The 26728-nt window shown below is 37.6% G+C and overlaps 1 protein-coding gene across 9 annotated transcripts in view; it reads right to left on the reverse strand.

Annotated features, from left to right (window-relative positions):
* The window catches only part of TRMT11 (tRNA methyltransferase 11 homolog), a 33183-nt gene that overhangs the window by 4960 nt on the left and 1495 nt on the right, over positions 1-26728 (reverse strand). For 2 of the 9 annotated variants that reach the window (XR_008465516.1, XR_008465517.1), the window contains exons 2-12: positions 24375-24440; positions 23571-23644; positions 21163-21244; positions 20988-21080; positions 19826-19960; positions 17985-18141; positions 13830-13910; positions 13028-13192; positions 11619-11691; positions 10752-10903; positions 7522-7642 (exon numbers count right to left, since the gene is read on the reverse strand). Coding sequence is in view for 5 of the 9 variants with exons in the window: in XM_054195791.1 (XP_054051766.1) it covers positions 547-678; positions 7522-7642; positions 10772-10903; positions 11619-11691; positions 13028-13192; positions 13830-13910; positions 17985-18141; positions 19826-19960; positions 20988-21080; positions 21163-21244; positions 23571-23644; positions 24375-24440 (1311 nt within the window). In the remaining 4 variants the exon portion in view is untranslated. The other 7 variants (XM_054195790.1, XM_054195792.1, XM_054195791.1 and 4 more) reach the window with 6 other exon arrangements.

A 26728-nucleotide genomic window follows, 5' to 3' on the forward strand; every position in this document is an offset into this window, starting at 1 on the left:
TTTTGTTTGTTTCAAACACTGGTTGCCTGAGCCAGAGCAAACGGAATTCATACAAGCAATTATTGCATGCAACAATTGAAAAAAAAAAAAAACTCACATCAATCTTTTCTGTTTTATTGTATACCATTTACAAAAAAACAAAACAAATGAAAATGATCTTCTTAACAAGCAACCCTTTATCACCACCACGTGTTTCTAAAACAGCCAGATGTTCACAGTTTAAGAAGCCAAATAATACTACTACTCTTTTGTAAACGTTAATGGTGAAAGAGCAATAATAATGGTTTTAGTCAATCATCATTAGTACTTGAAAGTACAAATATAAATTAAATAAGACTCAAAAAACTTGTACAATAAAATTCGCTATAAACAAAGCTAATTAAAAAGAACTGCTCTCAACCTGTGTTGTGGGTTTCATCTTGTTTTAAAATTAAAAGCAGTATTTATTTTTCTGAAGCATCCAAATGAATGTTCACATCCAGATGTCCTTACAAAGAAACACGATCTTCATTCTTTCCTCATTTTTTAATCTGTTTATATTACATTTTACTTATGATTGTCCTTTTCTTCCTTGGCAATCCTCTTTGTCACACCACTGAAATACTTCTCACGGAATGAATTGTGTCCCCTGTATGGCGTATATTGACCGTCCAATAAGTAAGAATTCTGATCTTGATCCTGCATGGTATCAAAATGCAAGCATTAGGATTTATGGTAGTATGTTGAGCATGTCTTGCCATTGGTTTTCCTCCAGATTTTTTCAGACAATTACAAGCAAGAGTAAAGCTGGTTGATCAGTGGTTGTTTTGTTGTTTTTTGGTTGGTTTTTTTTTTTCCCTCCCAATTCAATGGCAAACATTTAAGTCATTAGATTGATTAAAGAATTCCAGAAATAGAATGCTAAGGTTTCCATAAGGATTAACAAGAACACATACATCCTACTGCAAAGTCTTAATATTTAACAGAACTGAAAATCCACATGCAATGGATTCTCATTTGAAATTGATCAAATACAAGCTGTAAGCAGACAAGGAGTTTTTGTTGGGTTTTTTTTGTTTTGTTTTTTTTACCTACTCATTCAAATTTTCATTATTTTACTTTGTACATTTTGCAATGATGCAAGTTGTCAGTACCAGACACTTGAAGTTTTAGCAGTGCTGCATCACTGGAAACATCTCAGCTAACATCACCAGAATCCAACCTTTGCATGAAAAAATGAGAGCATACGTACTATGCCACACAGCCTTTTATAAAGGAAAATACAAAGATTGAATTCTCCAGACAGTCTTTTTTCAGGAAACTAATCACTTATAGGTTTGTGGAAGGCAGATACAAACCGGAGACCACCATAAATAACTAAAATGAGTTCCTGCTCATTTTAGGCTATCGGAGCGCTATCGGAGGATTTTTTTCTTGTGCAGTATTCAGGTACTTCTGAAAGTTAAAAGTTGACACAGTAAATCCCTACACATAATACCTAGCTGACATCAGCCAGGAACATAGTCTAGAAAATTGGCCCATTATATACACAAAGGTTTAGTTCACCGTGTACTGCAGCTTTATACAATTAAGATACCTGTCAACTAAAGTTATCAATACTCTCAGATAAACAATACATCAAACTTGCATCTGAGCGCTAAAGAAAACTGATGGCAACTTTTAAAAACCATTTCACGCTTATGGTTGATGTCAGTTTATTATGCTCAATAGCAGGATGGAACTGAGATAAACAGCCCCACATAGAACAACTGAACTGTACAAAGAGAAAATAAAAACAAGCATACGACAGAACTAAACCTCTATCCCACTAAATGCTTCTTCTCAATGCATCCTCATTACTATATTTTTTTCATCAATGCAGCAACATACAGATTGGTTCATTAGCTAAGTTTCGGTTCAGGGTTATTTGTTTGTAATTGAAAATGAGGTTACTGTTGAATGCTTTAGCGTAAGTAATAGGGACATGGAAGTAGACTTAAGTCAGTATTTCTATCCATTACAAAAGTATTACAATGTAAGAATCAGCTGAATTGCAGTGGACAGTCCCGCCCGCTTTCAGCTATTTTGTAGCCTGTTCAGGCTTTCACCTAGCAAGATCAACACCTCATCTTGCTTTGGATACCCTAATATGCATTCTGAAGGAGTGAAACAAAAGGTTTTTCAACATAGCAAGAGGTTAGTGTGCATGTACAAGTGCCCTCTTCTGGACACAAGAAGATAATCCAATGATGTAGTTCTCATCTGCTAACCTAGCAGATAGCAGCAGTGTGCCACTGGCTCAAATTAACTTGCTAAGTGTTAAGTGCCATGTAGATATCAAACATGTAAAGCATGTACACCGGTAGCAGCCAATTAGTTCTATTTAAATACTGCAATATTGGAAAACAGCAGCAGAAAATGACCTCAGTAAAGCCACTGTAGACACAGTACTATCTATTGCCTTTTGGTCACCTATGAGACTGCCATCTCTAAAACCATTCTCAGGCTGACGATCAACAGGCTTTTAACATGTCCGTGGGGAAAAAAAAAAGTTACTATTGGCAGTTAGGAAACAAGGAGGACTTAAGATACTCTCCTCCCACAGCCAGCCTTTACCCGCTTCTCCAGGTCTCATACAGGGCCACTGTGAGGAAAAGAGCGCTTATTCTTCCCCTGAATTTGCAGGTCAGTAATCCTTCTTTGATCTAAACATATAATATATTTTGAAACCTTTTGGGTGTGCTTTAAATGTAATTCTACATAATTTGCTTGTTTTGAGAACTGAATGGGATATTTGACCCTCAAAGATAATGATACCTGGGTCAACATTATTTTAACATAAAAATTAATCCCCACAACCTCTAAGAGGTCACACATCTGTACACCATTCATCTTGATTCCTTAAGTAACAAAATGCTGATTCAGGGTGAAGGGAGGAAGGAAGAAAGGAACTACCCCTTCAACCCCCCAAGCTGGTTAGGGCAAAGAGAGGATATGATATGTAAGAGAACAAACTTCAAGTTAAACAGAGCTCTAAGAGGAGCATCTGCATTCATCAAATGGAAACAGGCTTGGTGCATCACTCCACAGCAGAATCCATTTTGCAAATCCAGGCCTCATCAAAAGATATGCAAATCATTGCTCACTAGATAAGAGGAGATCTGCAGTCAGGCACGCATTTCTTGGAAGAGCTGACAAAGGAAGCTCCTGGCCCACATCACAGTAATTCCAGCTTCAGAGCTTCCACTCCTTACCTCTCCCCTGTACAGACGTGACTGCCCAATACAGATGGTAATTGCTTTAAAGAAAAAGAATAGATTGAGAATTGCTTCTTAAAAAAGGGAAAAGAAAATAAGATAGCCTGAACGACCTGGAGATGCCATTCACTGTTGACATTTACTAGTCAAAACAGTTTTATAGGCAACACAAGAACTGATCAAAGCAAAAGGAATTGTTGGATTGCAGAGAATAACAATTTCCAAACAAATTCTAACTTAGGGCATTTTATATCTACACGGGGAGATGAATGGGTGCAATCTGAACACCAGGGACACGCTGCATTCAATGCTACAGAGATAAGAAGTTGTCAAAAATCATCTGTTAAACAATTTGTTGTGACTATTTGCACTAGAATTTGCCTGGGCATGAGGCACCAGCTTGTTTCAGTAAGGAAGCCAGTCAAACATCCTTAGTTAAGCTCTGTCTTGAGTAGCATAAATTGGTAGAATATGAACTTTAAATATTTGGCAGGAATGTTTTGCAGTAAGAGAAGATATGTCTCTTATGGAGGGTGTCAGAGACAACTCTCCCTCTAGTGTATTAACTGCCCAGTGCAGTCAATATGGATGGGGTTTTTTTTGTTTCTCTTGCTTCTTAAAAAAGGTTTAAATTCAGGGAACAGAGTTGAACCACAGTGTTTTAAGGGAGATAGTCTCTTTCCTCCTCTGGAAGAGGAATAAGGAGTACTGCTCATGAGTAGTAATGCTCAGTACAGCTGCATCTACGGGCAAGTAGCTTTTTTCACTTATTTCCTGTGAAACAACTGTACGTATTTTTCAAGGCATAAAGTTCGTAATTGGTTATTCAACACGAAACAGTGAGACCTCCCAAGAAATGATTTCCAACACTGATCAGCAATGATCAGTCAACTTGGCACCAAGCCAGCTCTTTTCCCAGTCTGCCACCACTACCAAGATGACAAAGACTTTTTCCTTTATTTGTAAAAGTCAGAACTGAAGATGTTCGTTAATCCCTGGTCATTCTTTATTATCATCCCTGGTTCTCACTTTGAATAATTTAAATTCTAGAAACAGCAGAAACTTCTAGGTATCTCTCTGAGCCCTTGTCAATTACAGAGCTCCCCCACAATATTTTTTTTAGAAGTCCTGATTAGAAACTTCAGAACTAGGTAGCATTTACCAGCCAAATAGATAATGTATTTCTGTAAAACAGCCAGCAGAGAAATTAAACAAATTATTCAGTTACAGCTGAATTATAATTCAGCATAGGGAAATCAACAAGCATCAGAAAACAGAAAGCTAGACATACTGTTGTAAAGAAAGGGAACAACAAACAACGCTAGAGTTAAACACTGTTCATAAATCCACCCCTTCCGAAAACCGTTGGTTGATCACCAAATACAGATTACCAAGAACCGCTGTAGTAATACTGGTGTAAGTTTTTGTACTCCTATTTACCTACTGATTAACCACTTACCAGTTATTTGACATTTAAATAAAAAATAATGATGACAATTCAGATATAGGTGGCAGTCTTACATAACTCTATTTTTTAAGGCTTTTGAAAAATAAACTGGCCAAAGTGAAAATGTACCTTCCATTGATTTGGGCTGGAAGAACTGGTTCAAACCTCCTATGACCTAAAGCAGAAGACTGGACTCCTAGTGGATCACAGTTGACAGATATTATAACGTGAATCTGTTCGGCCAAGGGATTCTCATTTTTCCACTGCCACTGTATTTCAGTTCTTACACACGAATGCCTACAGTCTTTGGAGAGATGAACTTGTGTTTTTACTGTCCTGTCCACTACGATTATCAATTCAAAGTTTTATTTCAGGTTTAAAGAGAGATTGGGGAGATCCCTATCCATTTAATACCAGAAGGGACAGTAACGTCCATAGAAAAAAAGCAATACATCAGACTAGTAAGCTCTCATCTCCTATCGCTTCTGTTTTGTTCCTCTCCCATTCCACACTCCTGGGCTTCGCTTCTCTAATTCTTCTGCCTTCAGAGTTTTAGAAGGCTAGAAGTTGCCAGGTGGCTACTGCTAGCTGCCCTCTACAACAACTGCCTTCATTTACTTTTATTATTATCACTATAATTGAAAATTGGGGAGGAGGGGAGTTACTAATGACTACCGTAGCTGTGCAAAAAAAGCCCTAAATATTAAAAACCAAACATCTCTTCTGCTCTTATTGTGCACGTGCTGGAAAAGTCTATTCATACTGACACTGTGTTCGGTAAGAAATCTTTTCCAGTTGGCACGATTTCATCGTAAACTTAAATAGAACAGAGTGGATGCCTACAAGACAGTGAGTTATATACAACCTTCTGTGATGTTTTGAATCCAACATTTATGATCTTCATGCTTCTGATTAATTATGATAGATCAATACTACAACTAGACACATTCACTTTTTACTTTGTGTCTCTTTTATATTACAAGCACAATCAAATTGCACCACCAATTTCATGTTCACTAACTGACTAAATTCATTTCCAGTTAAGAGATGAGACTGTTAATAGTGAAAATGAGTTTCCTGTGAAATCTGCAATTCGTTATTGGTGGCAAACACTGGGGAAACTGAAGGACTGCATAATGACACTACATGATTTGTAAAACTTCTTAGCCACTTGTGAGTACTACACTAAGCTGAATTAAAAGGTATTTGTGACTGACTGTTACAAATCAGTTCAGTAAAGCAGACAAGAACTGTCTGGAAACATAAACGCATGTATACTCCTAAAAATTCACTCTTTCATTTGGGAAGAACTGCAACTATTGAACTTTATGATCATACCTTGTGTGTCAGAAGTATAAAATAAATAGGTCGTTCAAGATATTGAAACGGGAAAAAACATGTCCCAAGTAAGGGATGCTGGGGTGGGGAAATCTTAGATAGTTAGACACCAGACAACAAGACCCTAAACCAAGCAGGCACTAGCTAAGGAGTCAATATGTATTTTGTTATTTGGACAAGTTTTACATCATCAGAAACAGCACATGGGTTCTGGTATCTTTAAATTATCTAGAAGACATCTGGAGTCCTGAGTGTAAGCACCTGTGCAGTTTTATCTAAGCAGTAAGCCTGCCAGCTAGACTCAGGTGCTCAGAGCTAAGCGTTTCCAGACATGAACCTGTCAAAGCATGTACTGAAGAACAGGTGATGCACAAAACAAGAATAACAAATGATGAAAGTCTATTCGCAGAAGGGTGAATAGATTTTTAAAATTAGAACATGTTATCCTACAGCACTGTCAATAATAGAACTCGTGCAGAAAACTTCCATGAACACCCTTAGACATACATGTCAAAAGCTTTCAAAATTTACCCTCTGGGTTTGCTACTGGTGAAGTTGGCATCTCTGGCTCTGAACTCCACGTACAGTGTTTTAAAAAAAATAAAATAAAAATCAGGTGTTGCTTGAGAATCTCTGTCATCATTAGCATTATGAATGCAGTACTGAAACCCTGCTGCGTTATTAGTGCAAGCACCATGCAGACACAGCAGTCCAACCGTATCTCCTGTCATTTAAAATACCTCTTCCAACTGCCAAGGAATGCACTAAAAACACCTGCTCACCGTTTGCACGTGTTTTCATTAAGAATATTGATTCCCCTTTGTTTAGCATCTCTTTTAACAGTATTAGGTGAGAGAATCAGCAAAAATGGAAAGGAGACCCGAATGCAATATTCCCTGGTCTCGATGCCCCAGGAGAGGCACTTAACATATTCCAAAACAAACAAAAAAAAAAAATAAATGCCAGTGTGCTTCACTGTACTTATGTCACAGCTACAATATTATTTCAAAAGCTTGAAGAGTACCACTCTAAAAATGAAGTAACAGAATTGAATATGGTTTACCTATACTGCAAGACCCACAAAGGCATTTAGTATTTACTTGGCCACCAAATTACATTTTGGAATCAACGGGAACTTAGGCATCTCTGTGGATGGGATTCACAGAGTTCAGTTTTCCAAGAAAAGCACATGCAACTTTCACAAGTAACCATAAGTTCAAAGACCTCTTTCACACTATTAAGTAGCTTGCTCAGGATGAAAAGTTTATCAAAAACTCAGGAGAAAAAAAAAAAAAAAAGACCAAAACCAGAACAGTCCCTTAAAACACTACCCAATTTATTTTAAAGAAACGTGTGGCAATTTTACAAAAGCTCTAACTCTTATTATAAAAAAAAAGCCTCAAGTGTGATAGAAATAAGGATCAAATGTTGAAAAACAGAAACTTTTCATGAATGCAATAGCTACTATTTCACACAATATAATCAAGAATTCAAGCTTACCTTGAATTCTTTCACTTTTTCCATGGTTATCAGGCGCCTTGATGTGTGGCTGGAAAGCATCTGCTCACAGTTGCTAATAAGTTTCAGGCACGGGTGGCGGGGAACGATCTCTTCTGTATATCTGGAAGAAATAAACATTCACAGAGCTGTAAGCTCATGAACTGGAAGACTTGCATCTGAAACAAAATTCATACGGATTCTTCACAAAATGGCTTACATTTAGGAAGTTGCAGTGCATTTTAATCTAATGAAAGAAATTCACGTATTGGTGCTCGAGTTTTTACAGCATATATTCCAATCATTTTGTGACATAAGATGTGTAGAATTAAAACCTCACAGTAAAGAGCACCCCCCACATTTTCTACATGTATTTACATGACACTAATGTATGCACACAGGCCTACCTGTATAATTTCAAGTAGAAAATATCTCAGCCAATCAGGAGTAATAACTTATCCAATCAGAACTGTGATTTTAAAAATGTATTTCACAGTCAACATACATAAAATTGCAGGAACAAGAGACTTAACTCTGGCTCCCCAAAAGGGGACCATTACACTTCAATTCCAAATCGATTTAACCCAGCTCTTATTAAACAGTGACATTCCTGGACATCAGAATTCGGTGTTATAAATGTATCGCATTGAAATTACTTTTTCTAAAGGGAAGAAATAAGAACACATTATTTTTTAACATAAGATGGTAGCAATGCTGGCTTGCAATTAAATCCTGTCTATAGAAGCAAGCATTTACAGTGTTTTAAATGCCCCTATCTCATAAGCATACTATTTTCTATAGAAACAGCTTTCTCTAGATTGCTTTCAATCCTTCTATTTCTCCAAATGCTGAAAGAGGAATTTAGGGATTTAAGACTTTTGCATGGGAGTATAGGAGCAAGAAGTATTGACTTAGCTAATAAGATAAACATGAGATCAGACATCCTTCCTATATAATTGATCAGCCATTTAGTCTTAGTTTTTGTAATTTGCTTTCCTGTAATAGTTACTACAACATCATACAAAAAACAGCATATGGTATTGTCAGTGACTATGATTTCATATGAAATGCTTGCTTTCATGATTCCCCAATGCTTGGGGGTCAACAGAAGTCAGACATTAAGAAGCAGAACTAAACAACTTTCACACCTATCACTTGAACTTAAAAGATAAAGAGGATGAGCTTCATATTTTTTCTGTATAAAAATGGATTTTCTGAACGCACTTTACAAAGTAAATGGGAGTTCTGGGAGAAAGAGAAGTCAAATGCAACACAACTCAAAATAGAATCCCATCTAGGTGCTGATGGAAATCTTGACATTTCTCAAAGATAACAGTGAGCTGTTAAACAACTAAGACAATACCAAATACAGACTTGTAAATAGGAAAAAAACCAGAACAGTACTGCTTCTTTGCATTGTTCCAAGACTTCCAGATTGCAAAACAACCTTTCAGTCACTTCTCATGTGTGGAATCAAGTCAATACTTCTGCTAGGTGAACGTTCTGCATGTTTTTGACAAAGGAGAGTCAAATTAATTCTCAACTGTTTTGTTTTTTTTGTTTGGGTTTTTTTTTTTTTGTTTTTTTTTTTTTTTATTACACAGGACTTTTGATGCCCCTAGTACCGAACTGCCTTTCTCTCTTACAAAGGTAGGCACTCTGCCACAACATCTTAGAAGTTTCTCTTCATAACCCTCTAAAAGCCTGACTGCAAAGGAATTAAAAGAATTCAGACTCAACAATGATTTCAATGTCAGATTGAAAGAGTAAACTTTGGAGTGAGATGCTATCTTGCAGAGGGAGAGATCATTATCACTTTGTTTAAAAGCCTTGTCTGTTAGCATTAATGCATATATTTCTACATTCTTTCAGGTAGAACTCGGAACATTATCAAATAAGAAATATAGTAGCAGTGGTTTAAACAGACACCCATTTTAATCCAGTTTTGTTTTTAATTTAAGGTAATACACTAGAATCTCAAATAACACATGAACCTGATGGCAGGTGTTGCCAACGGATATTTGATAACACAACAGGTAAGTAGACAGTATCTTATCTTCCCCCCACACACTTGCTTTAATGTTTGTTCCTGTGTTCATCATTACAGCTGAAAATGAAGTGACTGTACTAACATTCTGTGCTAATATAGTGGCTTCAGTATTTCAACCTTCATTGAATAAAGTCAATTCATAGTAGTATGTACAAATTTACTTTTTAAGAGGTAACCCAACTAAAGCTTGAGAGCACTGATGTCCCCAAAACAGCAACTCAAGTAAAACGAGAATGTGCAGTTCATAGTTATCTAAAGTTAAGCACTTTATACGGCTGTACTGAGGACGCATGCTCTTACCAATGCTCAATGAGCAGACAAAAAGCTCTGGTATCTTAACAGATAGAATAAATTCAGTAATTTCAAACAGAGTTTATTGACATGGAAATCTAAGAATTCACAGCTACAGATGGTCTGTCAGGGTTAAGCATGTATAGACAGTCATTTTGAACAATTAGCTATAATACTGTTAATGGCACTCATTCCTTTGTTTATGAATAGTGTTACAAGAGAAGAAGCCTAAGATACCAATTCTACCAAAAAAAAAAAAAAAAACCCAAGCCTCAAAATCTTATCTAAGAGATGCTCAAGTAAGGTAGGCAAACGGATGTCTTTCCTTTTAAGCCCAGTTCTAATCCTAGGCTGCACTACTGAGCAGACAGCATCCCGCAGTCTCTGCTGGCCTCTCTCGTCCCTAACAGGGCTGCTCCCCTACTCTTCCTGCCTCTCACTGCCATCTCTTGGTCACTTGACTTTCTGATGTCAGAAGAAAGCTAAAGTAGTAGTGCCAAACGCCAAAGAGACAGGAATGTTCTCTTACAGGACTTCGTCACGCACCTCTATCAAGTACTCTAATAGAAACATATATTAATAAGATCCTTGCTACTACTATCTTCGAAATCTATCTGCACCTTGAAAGTCTAATTTTCTAAGTTTTAACCTCAACCGACTGGACATGCATTTGGCAAGGACATGTGAAGGCTTTTTTCTTTTTGGTAATAGTCAGGAATTATCTCCATCCAAAACCCTTATTTCAAAATCTGCTTTCCCTCATATGAAATTTTAAAATATGAAGTCTGAACATTACTCTTAAGTGATGGTACTATGGAAGTTCCATCTGTACTATGCTCCAAAAGAAAGCACAGTTAGAACATAGCAACATCGGTTCTGACATACTACATACCAGAAATCAAGAATACATACTCAGGCCTGTATATCGGCAGCCAGTAAACTAATCTTCCTCCCATCACAAGATATTCTGCAGCAAACTTCAACAGGTCAAAAAAGATGTCACTTAGATGATAATTGGATGAAACGAAGATGTGATTTTCTGTGCTAAACAAAAAATTTACAAGTGTAAACATAAAAGCACAGGTAAGACCTGCATTTTACATTTAAAAAAAAAAAAAACACAAAAAACTCCAAACCACAAAATAGCACTATCCAAGATTTGCAAAACTACCTAGGACAATCAAGGAGTACAGCTTCTACTATGAAGAATATGACTTCCCAAATTCCCCTACTGGCTCTTTAGTACTTGTGGAAGTCAAAGCATGACTATTCCCCAGAAGCATGTTGGAAATAGTTATTTTGCACAGCATCTTTCTTAAGGGCAATTTAGAGTAAAAGGCAAGGAAGGCCAGGCAGTGGAGAAGCAATGTGTTATCTCTAAAGAGAAAGGGAAATCCAAGAAAGAAGGTTAAGGTAAAATAGACATGTTCCATTTTAGACTGATTTTGCAGCATGCAGGGACTGAAGAGAACTTTATGAGAATAGGAAACAAGGTTAATGGTGGCTCACAGAGATGAGAAATAGGATTTGAAATCTGAACACGTGCAAATGATAAGCAGGGAGAACAAAACCAAGAGGATTTCAGGAAGAGACACACTGGTTTTGCAAACAGAACAAAAAGGGCTTTTCTTCTTTAATTATTATCATTATCATTTTTTAACTGCTGACAGCCAACCAAGAAATAATAAAGATTCTAAAACTGTGACTGGGTTTCCATTAAGGCATTTACATTCTACAACAGACAAGACAGCTTACCTACCTTCTTTCAGCTGTCTTAACTGCTTCCTTTTGTGAACCTGTTCTGCGAGTAGCTTCTCTGATACCATACGGTGCTATACAAAGCAAGTGCGTAATGCAGAGATGAGAACCTCACCCTTTGTCCAAACAACATACAACCGTATTATACACACACAGCAGTGCACAAACTGTGGCTTATACATAGTTAAAAAAAGGAAAAGCTTTTACAAAGTAAAAGTTGGTAAGGGTAATTTCTTGAAGATCTACTAAAAGCTTCTTGCTTCAAAAGGTCACTTTAAAACCATTTCAAAGAAAGCCCTTCAGCTGTAAGAGGTTTCCAGCAGCCTAGACATTTGCTACACCACAAAGGACGATGCTTTTCTGTTTTGTTCATTAAGAGATATTCCTTACATTTCCAACATGTGACAAACAATCCCACGCTCTTTTGTTTGACAGACACAAACACCTCCCCTATAGCGCTTAGCTAACCTTTTTCAAAATGAAATTTTATGTATTGGAATTTCTTGCCAAAACATCACACAAATGGTAATTCTCAGACAGACAGATAAGAATAGACAGAAATGGCTTTTTCGCATACATTTTTGCACACTTCTAATAGCATAAAATATTTATTTCATGTTCACCCCACAAGTTGTGACACAATTTGCAAACTCCATTTTAAGTCACATTAATATTCTATACTGTCTTATTGCCAAACAAGGCAAAAAAATTAGCAGGCAACCCACAAAGAAAAGTCACACTCCCTATTCCTAATTAATATGAATGTGTCATGGTAAGAGCCAGCACCAGAGATTAGAAATTGCTGTATCGAGGTCTTCTATTTATTCCCTTAGCCTCTACTCCTCTCAGGCATGACAAATGGTGTTAACTATATAGGTTTCCAAAAGAGCAGAGGATCCTTTCAAACTGCTAGTACTTCTAGTAGGTAAGTGTATCAGAAATGCATTAAAATTTCTCTTGGAGGCATTCCAATAATCGCTTAATGTAAGTCTCTGGAAGTCCATCAGAGCTGCTTGGCAGACTCAAGTGTGCTGCAGATCAAGTACTTACAGCAACATGGACCATTATGATAAGAAGTCTCTGTGCATCAATAAAGTTATGCCTTTACTGAATGAGACTTCTTCAAAGGATGATTTTCAGCCATGTTGATTTCTATTGGCACACATAATATTCTCTCCACGGAAGAAAGTATTACTTCCAGTTTTGTTACACATTTATAACTATCCCTAAAGCAAATGCAGGGATGTCAAATGCAGATCCAGTCTCCACAGTGCTGCCCTCAACATTCATCTTTTGTAATACGGAAACTGCAGATCTGAGCACTCAGAGACATTAAATCAATGTACATAGACACAGGCAATAATCTTTTAGTCATTGTTATTAGGCAACAAAAAGCATTAACAAACTTACGATCTGTAATGATTGCATCAAACAGCATCCCTTTTCGCCATATTGGTCTTGAAGAATCAGAAACTAGCGCATCAAGGTAATATTTCTCTAAACCATACTGTCGGAGATTAGCTCTGATGTTTTCATCTGGCCCTCTCCATTTCTGGTTCTTTCTGCTTGCCTTGCCTGGGTCGGGTAGAATGGGAAAAAAAGCACACTCAAACTATTTTATAGGAAAAGCTTTCCCATACTCTATCATTTATTTTAGAGGAAAAGAATTAAATGTCGCATACAAAACCAGAGTTTATCTCCTGCCTTAGGAGATAAACTCATTGTGACAAATACTTGCGATAAACTTCACAAGTAGCAAGGAATAATAAAAATAGATGAGAAAAGTTCTGCTGTATCATCTACATAGGGTCTCACAGAACACATTTATAAAAATGTTGTTTTGTAAGATGTTCTCACTATTCGTCAGTCATAATCCTGTCCAATCGGTCAGGTAAAGTTTTCACTGGGATTAGACTTCCTGGGGTTAGGTTACGAGAAGCTTCCTACATCACATGCTAAGAAAGCAATATTTATTGTAATTATTATTCAGAACTCTGTTTTGGCTTTTGTTATTCCTTTTAGTATTTCCTGCTTAAAAATTAAGAGAATAGTTTTCTATTCTAAATGTAAATTGCTCAATAAAAATAAGCATGACAAAATAAATCCTGTGAAGATTAATGTTGCTTTAAAATCCACTAAGTATCATCTGCCTATCATGAGCATTCTTAAATTCCAGAGTAAGACTTCAGTGGCTTAGAAACATGTAACATACCTAATCCGTGGATTGTGTTGTAATCTATATCAGTACCACACACATATGCTCCAAAGTGTGCTGAGGAGATAAGAAGGCCACCTATAAAGGGGAGAAAAGGGGAAAAGTATAAACTGCTGTCATAAGTGTTATCTGTGTTAGGATTTTTTGGTCAGGAACTTCAGGAGTTTACAGCAGTAGCACACTAGACCTAAAGCTAGACCCAAGGAAAAAAAAAAAAAAAGAATTAAAACTACCAACCAGTTAGAAAAGCTACACAAATACAATCAGGGACAATAACACTAAGTCCCCTGTCTGCTATACTTGATCTTCCTTATCTTGCTATGCCCTATGTCACTCCTTACCTCTAGAGACTGTTCTTAGGAGTTTGTTTATGGTTTTCTGTATTTCAAGGCAATAAGATCCTTTAATCATTACATGAACCAAAACTTTTAATTCTAGTTTGCAAGCAGCAGAATTGTTGGGAAACAATCTGAAAAATCATCACCAAACAAATGGCAATTCTACCATGTGTGTTCTCAAAATCAGTCTCCTTAACTGTGTCTAAAATCAAACTTGTTGTATAATGTGGCCATTCCTTGAGTAAGAAGCAATGGTCAAGAACCTTGCAAATGCTAATATCTCCAACGTAAACAGCAATATCAAAAAAGTTTCTGTAATTGTTTTGCAGTGTGAAATGTATATACAGATGCATCTTTTTCTGTATGACACCTATGTTGTCAGTACATTTATTAGCATACTCATCCTGCAATAAAACTAATTTTTTTAATCGCTACTATTGTGATCTGATTTCCTAATTAAAAAAAAAACACACCAAAAAACCCAACTACCAAAAAAGCACATGTGATTTCCCCTTGAAACTGGGCAATGGCTGAATAGCCAAAGAAAAAAGCAAGTGACATTCTCTCTTTAACATTTTCCAAATTAAAAAAGGACAGAAAACAGAAGATTACCTAAGAGCTGTGTTGTCAAGTTGTTAATAAGGAGGTATGTAGTTAACAGTGACAGAGAACAAGGCTGTGAACCCCACACTACTGGTGTCAACTGCTTATGGATACAAACAGTCCTGCTAAAATAAAGGGGACAATTGCTGCAGGATGAAGAGTTGACCAGTGCAGGGACCAACACACAAGCTGGCTGTGTGGGTGACAAGCTTTCCCATTCACCAGCAGTGTGGAGAAGAGCATCTCAGGTGGCTGCATTGCCCCACGCCACCCATTCAGCACCAAGAAATCCCTAACAAACACACACTGTGTGCGCAGGCTAAACATCCCACCTCAGGGCAGCAGCAAACTCCTACATCATATGCCAGTGAACTCTACCAAAACTGAAGGTGAGGGCGAAATTAAAAAAAAAAAAATCCTCTGCTTTTTCTTGTGAAATGGATCAGGGAAAAGCAAGGTTACTCACCCCAGAGGAGTCACCCATTTCCCTTCTCGGCTGCATTCCCTCAGAACAGATGGGCAGTACCTCCAGAGGGTCAAGACAAATTTAGCTAGCCCTGACCCCAAGTATGGCATACCACCCAGTCCTATAAAAAGAGTAAGAAGAAAGTACTTTGCCCATCTACGAATGTTTTTGATTACAGGGAAAAAAAAAGTTAGAAAAACATGAACTTACAGCTTTTAATAAGTCTCAGCTGGTACTAGTTCAATTGTGTTCACAAAGAAAGTGCATGAATACTTAAATACTCTAATATGGCCAACCCTTTGACTTCCTATATCAAACAGATGTATACAAAGGGTTAATCAGAGAATCACTCTGTCGCCTGATGACTACTAACAGAATGATGACGGCACAAAACTTCACGCCTTCCTATTGTACGCTTTTTCCCCCGTCTCTTCAGTGCACACGTGTGTCTGGTCAAACCACTATCCTCCAGGATGTCAAAGAAAAAACTCCCATCACTTGCAATTATACAGCATCACAAATTGGCAAAGGGAAAGGGACAAACATCTTCCAAAGGTACAAACAATAAGCTTACTGAGATAACCAGAACAGATTGTCTAGGAAGAATTATAAAGTATTCACGTAAAAGACTTGATTTATTCTTCCAGAAACCTTCAGGCTTCCTTCTGCCCAACATTGAGAAAAGAATATTTAACCAGTTTATGGAAGTTACGTTTTACAACTCAAAACCAATCCTGGACATTACAATTCTGCTTTACAAAAAAAGGGGAAATCAAACCTCCTAAGCCAAGATGGTCAAAAGCACTTTTTATTAAGACAAATTCCAACTGTCCACTCTTATGCTAATGCTGAAGACTTGTGATTTGGCTCATCCAGCAAAAACAGTTTCCTTCCAAGAAGAAAGCACCATTTTGCATGGCCATCCTAATTTGGTTCTATTTACCTTTTCAGCATAAAAAACAGGAAGAAACCAAGCCAGGTATTAAAATTGCATCAATAAAGAAATATGAACTGCAGTTTCTTCAAGATTTCCTCAAATCCCAAATACATGCTCTTTCCCAACCCATCAGCTCAAACTCACTGCATCACTCTCAACTCTGCGCTATCTCCCAAAATTACAGTGGCAGGACACTGTTGCCCCGATAATCTTGAAAATCCTCTAAAGGACCTCAAGAGACTATTGAAATTCCTGGAGTTTACTCACCAAAAGTAGGTGCAAAAGCCACTGTTCAGTTGTTTAGTCATAAATACACTTGACTGACAAATGGTGTGCCCCCCAGTAGCTCCAGTGTCCCTATGTACTGTTTATCTCAAGCCTGTCTATTACAAATGAGTAGTGCAATAAAACCACAAAAAACGCAATTCAAATCATTAGTCAATTTGGGGAGAATTTTGTGTATTTTATGTTTTGAACTGAAACATGACTTAATATTTATCTTGAATTTCTATAGCTTCACTACTTCTATGTGATTTTTTGTCCTCTAAATTTACTCTTTTTTTTTTTTTCTTCAGTTTTCACTCCGAAGAGAATGAATGCTTTCAAAGAATTTTTTGTGATTTAGGTTGAGCAGATTTTTGTAAAGAAACACAAAACCATAGACACTGAAATGAAACAAACTGCTTAGAGATGAAGCAGAGGAATTTCCTCAACCTTTCAAAGAGTACTACCCATCTGCAAGGAACACAGGCACAAGGAGGAGGAAATTCCATAAGACATTATCATTCATGTAAAAAATCAGGTCGTTACAAACAAAACTTCAGACAAAAACATATAGTTCACCGAAGCCTTGTGTTTCTGAAAATATTATATCCCTGGTCTGTTTTCAATGGCACCGAGAAGCCACATGCTAATAAGAATTTGTCCTACTAGTGACCCTGTAGCATTATCTTCTCTCTCCCTAACTTCTCTGCAGTGAATTTTCTTCATCCTTCCATTAATGTATGTATTTTTAAATTGTATGCGTCTCACACGTGGTCCTCTTGGTCAAAGTTTAGCAAAATCCAGGTCAGAAACACAGACTTTGTTATGCTTTTGAAGAAACTACTATAGGTAGCTTAACACAATATACTCTTGTGTGATTAAATGGCACAACCTGACACAATAGATCTTCTATTTCACTTACAGCTGATTTTCCCTTTGGTAAGAAGTACTTCTATACCACACGGTAATATATGGAATAAAAGCTCCCCCTCCTGGCTTAACTAAGAAAAGTTCTGCTGGGGCCGAATACGCGGGGTGATCAATATTATCCTGAAGTCGAGACGTGATGGTACAAGCAACTCATCACTATTGAATGCTACGACCTAACTATTTCTATGTTGTGTTATATGCCCAGAAGCGCCCTTAGCACTCCTCTAAATAGCCACCTCCAAAACTGCTGCTCCTTCTAACATTCTGAAAGTGGCTGCAGGGAGTGCTCTAGCCAAATTTCAGTTCTTAGTCACTTGGGACCTTAAGCAGCCCATGACACACATGAACTGGTGTTTAAGCCATGTTACATAAAATAATACAGTGAAGACAGACTTGTCAGAAGTGTAAAATAAACTGTTTACATCTTCTGAAGTTGGTCTCCCTCCCCCGAAATCCCTTTCAAGTTAACGAAACATTCATTTTGTAATCACCATTTTGCTTTTGCTTCAAGTATCACTGGAGCACCAGAAGCCACTGTGCCAGGTAAATATGTGGTGCGAGCAGTAACACGATCTCCCAGGTTTTCCCGACAGTAGAAAAAAAAAAAAATATACCTGTTCCAACAAATGGATCATATACAACATCATTGGGCTTTACTCTCCCATGGTTTGCCATAATGAAAGAGAGGCAGGCATCCATGCTCGTATTTCCAATAAAATGTCTCTTTTTTACACTGTAGGACTCAATTAGTTCTCTTTGGCCATCTGCAATCTGTCGAAACATTTAAAAAAAAATCACTGTCAGGTCTCAGATACAAGATATAAGCAGAGAGGATAACTGACTTGCTTAAGTGACAGCACCCCAAACAAACAGGTAACTCTTGATTCCACAACACATCACCTTGCTTTCTGCCATCTGAAAATACGACAGACTTCTTTCCAAGCAATAGATATCTTGGTTCATCAACTAAATAAATTTTTAAAGACAGAGGCCAAAAATGTACAAACAATTTAGAGGGAAAATTCTTCTGAAGAAGTAACAATTAGAGCAACTTTGCAATTATTCTGGGCATCAGAAAAACAATTCCTGGCAATTCAGAGTTAAAAGAATTTCAAAATTATGAGGAGCAGAAATGCATGTTAACACACACGTGCACATAGACATGCACATGCTTAAGGTCACACAGAATTCCATCTTTACTGGCTTTTCTGTCCACACTCAAAATCTAAATTTAGGTTAGTGTTGACAGATCAAAATTTACTGGAAAAACAAAGACCTAATGCTAACATTTTTACATCAGACTTCCAAAATATGTTGAAGAGGACCAAAGCAGTCTGGAAGAAAACATGTTCAAAAGCCCTTCCAACACTATTCCCCAGCTCCAGTCAACATCAGTCTTACTGGGTAAACAAAATACACTTGCCGATTTTTTTTCAGGTTGGTTTACTCTTTTTTAAACACTTCAGGAATCCAGCACAGACGGGACAACAGCTGCAATGTTTTGCAGTATTGCCACAACCCAGGGTGCTTTCACATGAATCACAGGCATGGAGAATATTCACAGGTGCTGACAGATCACTTGGATCTCTAACTTCTCTGTACACAGCCCCTGACGATAGCTGTGCAACTTTAGCAGTGGTTCTCCCGCCTTCCAGCTGCCCTTGACCCAGGACATTGCAAGTACACTCCCATCAGTGGCTGGTGTCATTCTGGAAGATGTCCTTTGAAGACCCACTTTTTCCTCACAAGACATAGTAGACCAGATCAGATTTCCTCAGGATATCCTAATAATGCAGCAGATTTGGAGTGCATACACCCAACAGGCAAGAACATTTTTAGTAAGGACCTCAAATGACAAGCTCCAGACAGCTTTTGAACACGGTTCCTACTGTACAGCACTGCACTGTCAGTGTCCCCTTCGGTGGGCTTCACTTGCGGGCTGGACCTGCTGATGGCCAAAGCCTCAGGGATCAGTCTGTGCCTTTCTGTTGAAGAGCCTGCCAGGACCACTTGAAGCACAGAACGCTCCAGCATGGCTGATGCAACTCAGTGGGGCCACAAGCCATCTCCAGTTCCTGTAAATCTTACTTCACGTTTGAAACAAGCTGCTGGTGCTTTCAGCTGGGTCTGGGCCCACAATAACCTGACACACCACTGTAGCTGTGCAGAGACTCAACTGCTGTGTTGAGTTCCCTCTGTGGAGGGCAAGATAACGCATGTTCCAGATAGAAATTCAATTTTTTCCACCTCTAAACTGCCCAATTAACCTTTTTTTTTTCCCTAGTCATAATAAAGACTTGCACGACTTACACCAGTGTATTATGCAGTGACAGATTCAGCCATGATTACATTGTCTGCTTCCATTAAAACTCAACACATTTTTTTATATTTAAATTGAAGAACACTTTCCTGAAAATACAAGCTCATAAAAACTGAAGCAAGCGTACTCACGCACCCATCTACCAAAATACAGATGAAAGGGCTCTTCTGGAACATTATTAGGGTCCATTCCGTAATCTTCCAAAATCCAGAAGATGTGTTCTGGATTCTTTAAATTTACTTTTCCTTTGAATGGCAGAAATTCAAGGGCCTACACAATAAAGAAAAACAGAGTCCAAAAAACACAGTCGATTTTTTTTAAATACGCCCCCCCACAAAAAAAAAAATAATTAAAAAACCAAACCAGAAACCAAAACACAATTCCACTTGTGAGAAATGATAGATTAGTAGTAAAAGTACATCCTCAATTTTCTTTGGATTTCTGAAATGCCTTTCTTGTGAATAAAGATAGATCAAACGATTAAGGATTAGAAATCAGGAACTGTAACATTTTTTTATTAACTGAACAGAACCCAACTTTAGAGGAAATAAACTGTGTGTATTAATTATGCAATTTTCAAATTATAAAAAACAACACTGATGATGAACAATGGGATTTAAAATTTCAGTGATATGCAGCTGCACCAATTGACATACTCAGCATTATTTCACGTACACAAAAACTGAACAAACAGGAAACTGTAGCTACTATTAATACAGATAATTTCAGTCTCTGTAAATGAAGTAAATAGGATAAACAGCTGCTAAAATAAGATTGTGGAAGAGCAAAAATTAGCAGTAATTTAGAAAAATTTCCTAATTAAAATGCTAATGCAGTTAGGAGGAGAGCACAAGTGCTAACAAGAGCATAAGGACAGAACAAGAAATCAGTGCACAATCCACAGCTTGCAACTGAAGTCACTTGTCCCACGTTCTACAACAATAAATGCCTAATATGGAGATCAAGTAACAGATTTTACAAAAATCTAGCACCTAACTCTAGCCATTTGAATCTTATAGTTTTGGGCAATAAACTTCAGTTTCCCCAGCACACTGAGCTGAAATCAGCAGTGATATTTGTTTCTCTTTGTATATGCCTTACATGGTCTGTTTATTACAAAGTCATGAATTTTGAGGGGATGTTAATTCAGACACAAAGATCTCATTTAGAGCTGATAAGACGTAAGCTTTAAACTTCTTTAAGATCACCAGGAAATCCAATCTTAAATACACTGATAGCATGGAACAACATGAATAGATTAAATCAAATGTCAAAGACTTCTTAAACATCTACTTACATCTATCTTTTTTATTTTCTGTGCTTGGGTCAGTGTTTTATTAAATGTATGAATATGCACTTTGTAAGTGGAGTCTGACTGTAGATATGGAAGCTGAAAAAAAGCAAAGATACTTTCATTAGTGCTATTCAGTGTGATTAAGGAACCGTATTATCCAGATTCTTTATATGCATACCATCTTGTCCATTGGATAGTTCTTCAAAGATGCATAGAGCTCCCCTGCAGACCTTCCATGACCCCACAGTTCAAATATAGACCTGAAATAACAAAGATTTTTTTAGACTGCAGTCATGGGGGGGAGGGGAAAATGCCTTAAAAACACTTACTTTTTTTGACCTTCTTGGCCACTGTATTTAGCCTTTGCTTCATGGATTATTGAAGCGCATTATTTAACTCTTAGCACATGCTTAAGTTTTGTTCTTAACAGGGACACACTTATTTTTAATCCTAAACTGGTATTTCAGTTACGCCTTTTTGATTGGTAACATACACTGAAAGGTAAATTTCAGTCTTAATACCCTCGGATATCACCAGACCTTTTTCTAGCACACAGCGATACTATCAAATGAGACAAAATTAATTTGTACCTACCAATTCGATGAGGTAAGCAAAGGCTCAAAAAAGGTCAAGAACAGACTTTGCAAGTGTTATGCTACCCTGGAGTAAAACAAATCCTGAAACTGTAACATCCTATGGATAACGACATCATCAGAGGTTCTATCCCATTTTAAGATGTGGTTATGATGTTTGACATTTTAAGATGTTCATACACTATGCTGACTTCTTACACGTTTTTTCCCCCCCTGTTTGTTTCCATATTGTCAGCTTTAAGAGCAGCATTGCCTTGGAAGATGAGAGAGCTGATGCTACTGTAATGAAGGCACAAGACCACATCATGGACCTTTTTCCCAGCATTCAAGTATCCCAACCGAGTGGTCTTTCCGTGTCAAAGAAAAAAATCCTTTTAGTACAGGAATCCTAGTCTCACTGCATATATTGCTAAACACTAATGCGTGCATTTGCAACGCACCATAACCACAGTGTTTAAGGATGAGCAGTGTCACGTAGTACCTTTTCAAAGATGACTCCTGAAGGAAAGTCTTCAAAACGTTCAAAGGTTTAGCTTACTCAAACAAAAATAAGATTGCCTAAGTGCCAATAGCAGATACCAAGGTCCAGTGGTAAGCTATTTTGTTAAAGTATTCCTTTTCTGAATAAATTATTTAAGGCTACATTTCTAATCTGCATTTACCCTGAAAAAAGTACATTTTTTGCAGTGTCTAATTTTTCTTCTAAAACATCTGATTCATCTACTGTGATAATTTAAACTATATTTATAGATGGAGCAATGAAAATGCTGACAGTATAGGCTGTACTAGACAGAACCAAATATTCATCGTTGAATTTTATTCAACTGTTGGAGAAGCTCTTATAACACCTTCAGTCCCACATTTTACTTTTACACTGACATATGTATTGGAAAAAAAAAAAAACATAAAATGCTGGGGAGATTTTATTTAGATAAATATATGCTTCAGAGCTTTTAATATTCATTAGCAGTGCAACAGAGATGTTCCACCAATCTTACTCTAAAACTAGCATATGTCCCCACAACCAGTAAGAGAAGAGTAAAAAACCAGGGGCCAGTTATGCTTTCTACATGAAATAATAATAGATTAGTTGAAAGAGCATGGTGTACAGAATACCTGCACGCTGTTTTGTCATGTTTTACTTCCTTAGTTGCTTACAGCTGCTGTTTGAAGAGCAGTATAGTTTATCCCCATTGGAAACACACTGTCATAAGGACAGTTTTGTATACGTGGGATTTCTTTAGGTAAGAGCGGACAGCTCAAGTCATTGCAGGTAAAACTGAATACCTGACACAACAAGCACTCAACAGGGACCATGCAATGCTCTGCAGAAGCACCCAAACTAACCCTGAATAGGACAGCACACACTTCATATTTGGTATGGTCAGAGAGCCATAGCACAGCTCTGCTGCTTCTCATCCTGAACCATACCGCTGAGGTATCTCTCAAGCCTCACTGGAAAGCACATTATTTAGGCACCTCTAAAAAGGACGAAAAGCAGCTGGAACAATCACTCTGGCATATTCCTGTGCTCTTGAATTTTCTGGAAGGACCTCTGCTGCAGTGGCCTGGCCTGAGGGCTCAGATACCAGCACTATGAGGGTGACACAAGGAATCGCTACTTTTCTCTTCCAAACTTGATTTTCAGTTTTCATGTATCATTGTTTTTATCTTTTAATTCCTTACACATTTTAGAACAAGCCACTAACTAAACATTATTCAAGTTGACTAAAATGTCAGTGACACTACAAGACAAGTACTGGCTCTTCAGTGAAGAACATCATTTCAAGATGCTGAGTTGACCGTACACTATGTACAGAGGACAGGTGTGCTACAAAATCAGTTCTACAGGCTCCAGCAACACCTCCTCAATTCGAGAGGTAACCAGAGACTGTCTATTTTAAGACTCCATACAAAATTAATATTTGCCGCAATATAGCGGAACAATTTTCCACAGTCCACGTTATCACTTCTAAGATTTTTCACCTCTTACTTTGCACATACTGTCCGTTTCATTAGTCCCCTTGCCATCTCTTCTGAAGGAATACTGAGAATCCAAAACGGAGACTGAAATAAAGAGAAGATAAGTGATGCAAATGCCAGCTGGAGGATGTCACATAAATTACACAATAATTCTGCTCTATTAAAAAAGAGAACATGCATGCGGAAAACAAAAAAAAAAAATCCGTTAACTGTAAAGAAAATATAAGGACAAAACATTAAATTTGAGGTAAAACTGTATACTCAGCTTGAATGTCTGAGAAATTTTACTAGGTATTTCATTTTCCCAACATATCTTTGACTTGGTAGAATACTATTTGTTTATGCTCCTCTAGATTATTCACCCTCTAAAGAATCCTAGCACTTCATTACACACAACTAGTAACTAAAACTCAGTGACGTTCTCCGACCTAAGCACTGAGACCAGAGTCACTCAGCTTCCTAGCTTCACTATTGCTGATACCTTGTCTCATTGATTTAGAGGCAAACACCAAATTCAAACTGCTGCTGAATGTTTTCATGGTTCAGCTATTCTGAAAAGAAAGGAGCACCTCCCAGCAGATGGCACTGTTTCTTTTCACATTGTTAAACGAAGACATCCCGAGATGTATTTTGTGCATCTTTTACTCAACTCTGAGTCCTTGCTGAAATTGAGAATTAGTCCATTTTGGAAGATACCTCATTTTCCTAAGAAACATTAAAATTTATTCAGCTACCTACATTTAATAGCAATACTATAAAGAACGTATTTGTATACCACACATGCACTCAAGTAAAATATTCGGTCCTCACTTACATTTACGCGGATTTCCTGCTCGCTGCTGAATTGTCCACCACAAAGCGAGAGCAAAGATGTTATTTCCTAAAGTGAAAATATAAAGGCCAGGCTTTAGGAGCATTCACTAATGTTTTAAAGAAAGAAAAGTAAAGGAAAAAAAAAAAAAGCAGCATACCATAAATTCTACTGCAGATGGTGACCTCCATAAGGATTATGAACAAAATGTCAGAGATAGCAACAGAAGAAAGGTGTTTATTACTGACTTACTGTGGGAACCGACAGTGAAACAGTCTCAGAGTAGTTGTGTGGATAGGGCAGAGGTTCACAAATAAATTCAGCTTGTACACACAGTTCATGAACTGAAAAAAATTAGACTCTCTTGCTATAAAAGCAGCTGACTACCGCTCTCAAGAGTTCAGTTGCAAAGGAACGAGTTATGGTTAGGTTATGAAAAGCTGTACATTATACAACACAATAAGATAAAGTTCAGCAAATTTCAGTAATCAAATACCACCGTTTTGTATTTTCTCTTTCATCAAAATCTTTACTGTTCAATCCTACACTCTCACAACAATATTCCTTTTACAATATTATTCTATCTACTCTTAAAGTATTTTTCTGACTAATTCACACAAAAGGAGCGTCTCACTAGTAACGCTCTGGCCCAGGGCTGGGTCCAGCGCTGAGCATCAATCTCTTTTCTGTTACTTCTCTCTGCTTTACAGGTATCTCAACAGTTTTCTTCAGTAGGTGCCTTTTCCAGAGTAAACTAAATCAAAGATCATAAATTGAACATGCAAAACAGCAAATCTCCAAGAAACAAGCTAGCAAGTAATAATTAAAAAAACCACCCACTAAAAAGGCTTTTGAACTGAAGTGAGAGGTAAACATTGGGGATGTTTCTCATGCAGCACTTTTACTAGAAATGACACTGCAGCCTCTGAACAAAAGAGCACTGAAGCAAAATTTTATATTGGCTTAGATTTGAGCCAAGTGGGTAAATAAGAAGATTACCATGAAGTATCCCAAAAAACAGAGAAAAAGAAAACTGTTGCATAACACTAGCACATGGCTTTAGTGGGACATTACCCCATTCATTTCCATCTTTCCATTTGTATAGAAAGGACATAAGAAACACTAGAAAAAAAACAGGGGGTTTGGTCCAGGAGAATAGAAGTTTATGCATAACCATTTAATTGTACAGTCCTGGGACAGCAAAAGTGCCTGAGATCTTACACATGAATCGGTGGCACCCTCACACATTCCCGGTAATATTATCCACAGGAAAGTGACAAGAATGAGAAATGAAGAAAACATGGCTTGTGAGAAAAGGCTTGGAGAGAAAAGCAACCTTGACCTCTACACATGCGAAAGGTTGCTGTGATAAAGGAAGGTAATAATCTATTTTCGATGTCTACTACAGAGGAGACGAGAGCACAGGGTTCAGACTGCAGCAGTGCTCTGGATGAGAGGTTGGGAAGATCTTTCCAAGAGCAAAGACAGTGAAGCACTCGAACAGATCTGATAAGAAAACATTTGCCATGCACCTATCTGTCCATTACAGACACCTTGTGCTGGAAAACAGGATCCGTGAGGTTACCCCTCGGTATCTGAGCTAATCAAAGAGAGATCCCGGATTATGGAGCATGGTTTCTTACCAACTAAGAAATATGAAGCACAGAACTTTATTCTACAGTCATTTAACAACAAATGCGGACTTCACACAACACCTTCAGCTTCACTACCAGAAGAAAAGCAGTCCTCTCCTATCCCATATGCAGGTGTGGCAGAGATGGAAATCAGGCAGCTGATGTGGTTGAAAAATCTGTCCTTGCTCATTTCGTTAAGTTTTCAGATCAATCAGGTCCCTACTGTAGCTCATCACAAAGGCAAACGCACGTCTGAGCGGTGACCAGAGTATAAGAAAAGGGAAATGGAACTGCTTTCTCCAGCAGTTCATAGAATCATAGAATCATTTAGGTTGGAAAAGACCCTCGGGATCATCGAGTCCAACCATCAACCCCAGTTGTTACAACCAAGTTCAACTACAACCTTTGGAGGGGGGGGGGGGGGGGGAGGCGGGACAGAAACCAACAACCCCAAAAACTTTCTCTTTTACATATATATCGTCTTTTTTTTTTTTTTTTCACTTAATCTGACGACCTTGCCTCAAGAAAAATTGGGTTGACCATAAATAAATTCATGTTTCAGTCCCACAAAGCAGATAGTAAAAAACAATGCACAAAAGAAAGCCTTAATGAAAGCAAGGAAAATAAATGAGGCAACACACATTAAATATTTTAAAACACGTGTTAACAATGACCCATCAATTCTAACAAAATAATTCTGCATTTCAGCACTTTTTTTAAGCA

Source organism: Rissa tridactyla, chromosome 3 (genome assembly GCF_028500815.1).
Source record: "Rissa tridactyla isolate bRisTri1 chromosome 3, bRisTri1.patW.cur.20221130, whole genome shotgun sequence".
NCBI classification, from domain to species: Eukaryota; Metazoa; Chordata; class Aves; order Charadriiformes; family Laridae; genus Rissa; species Rissa tridactyla.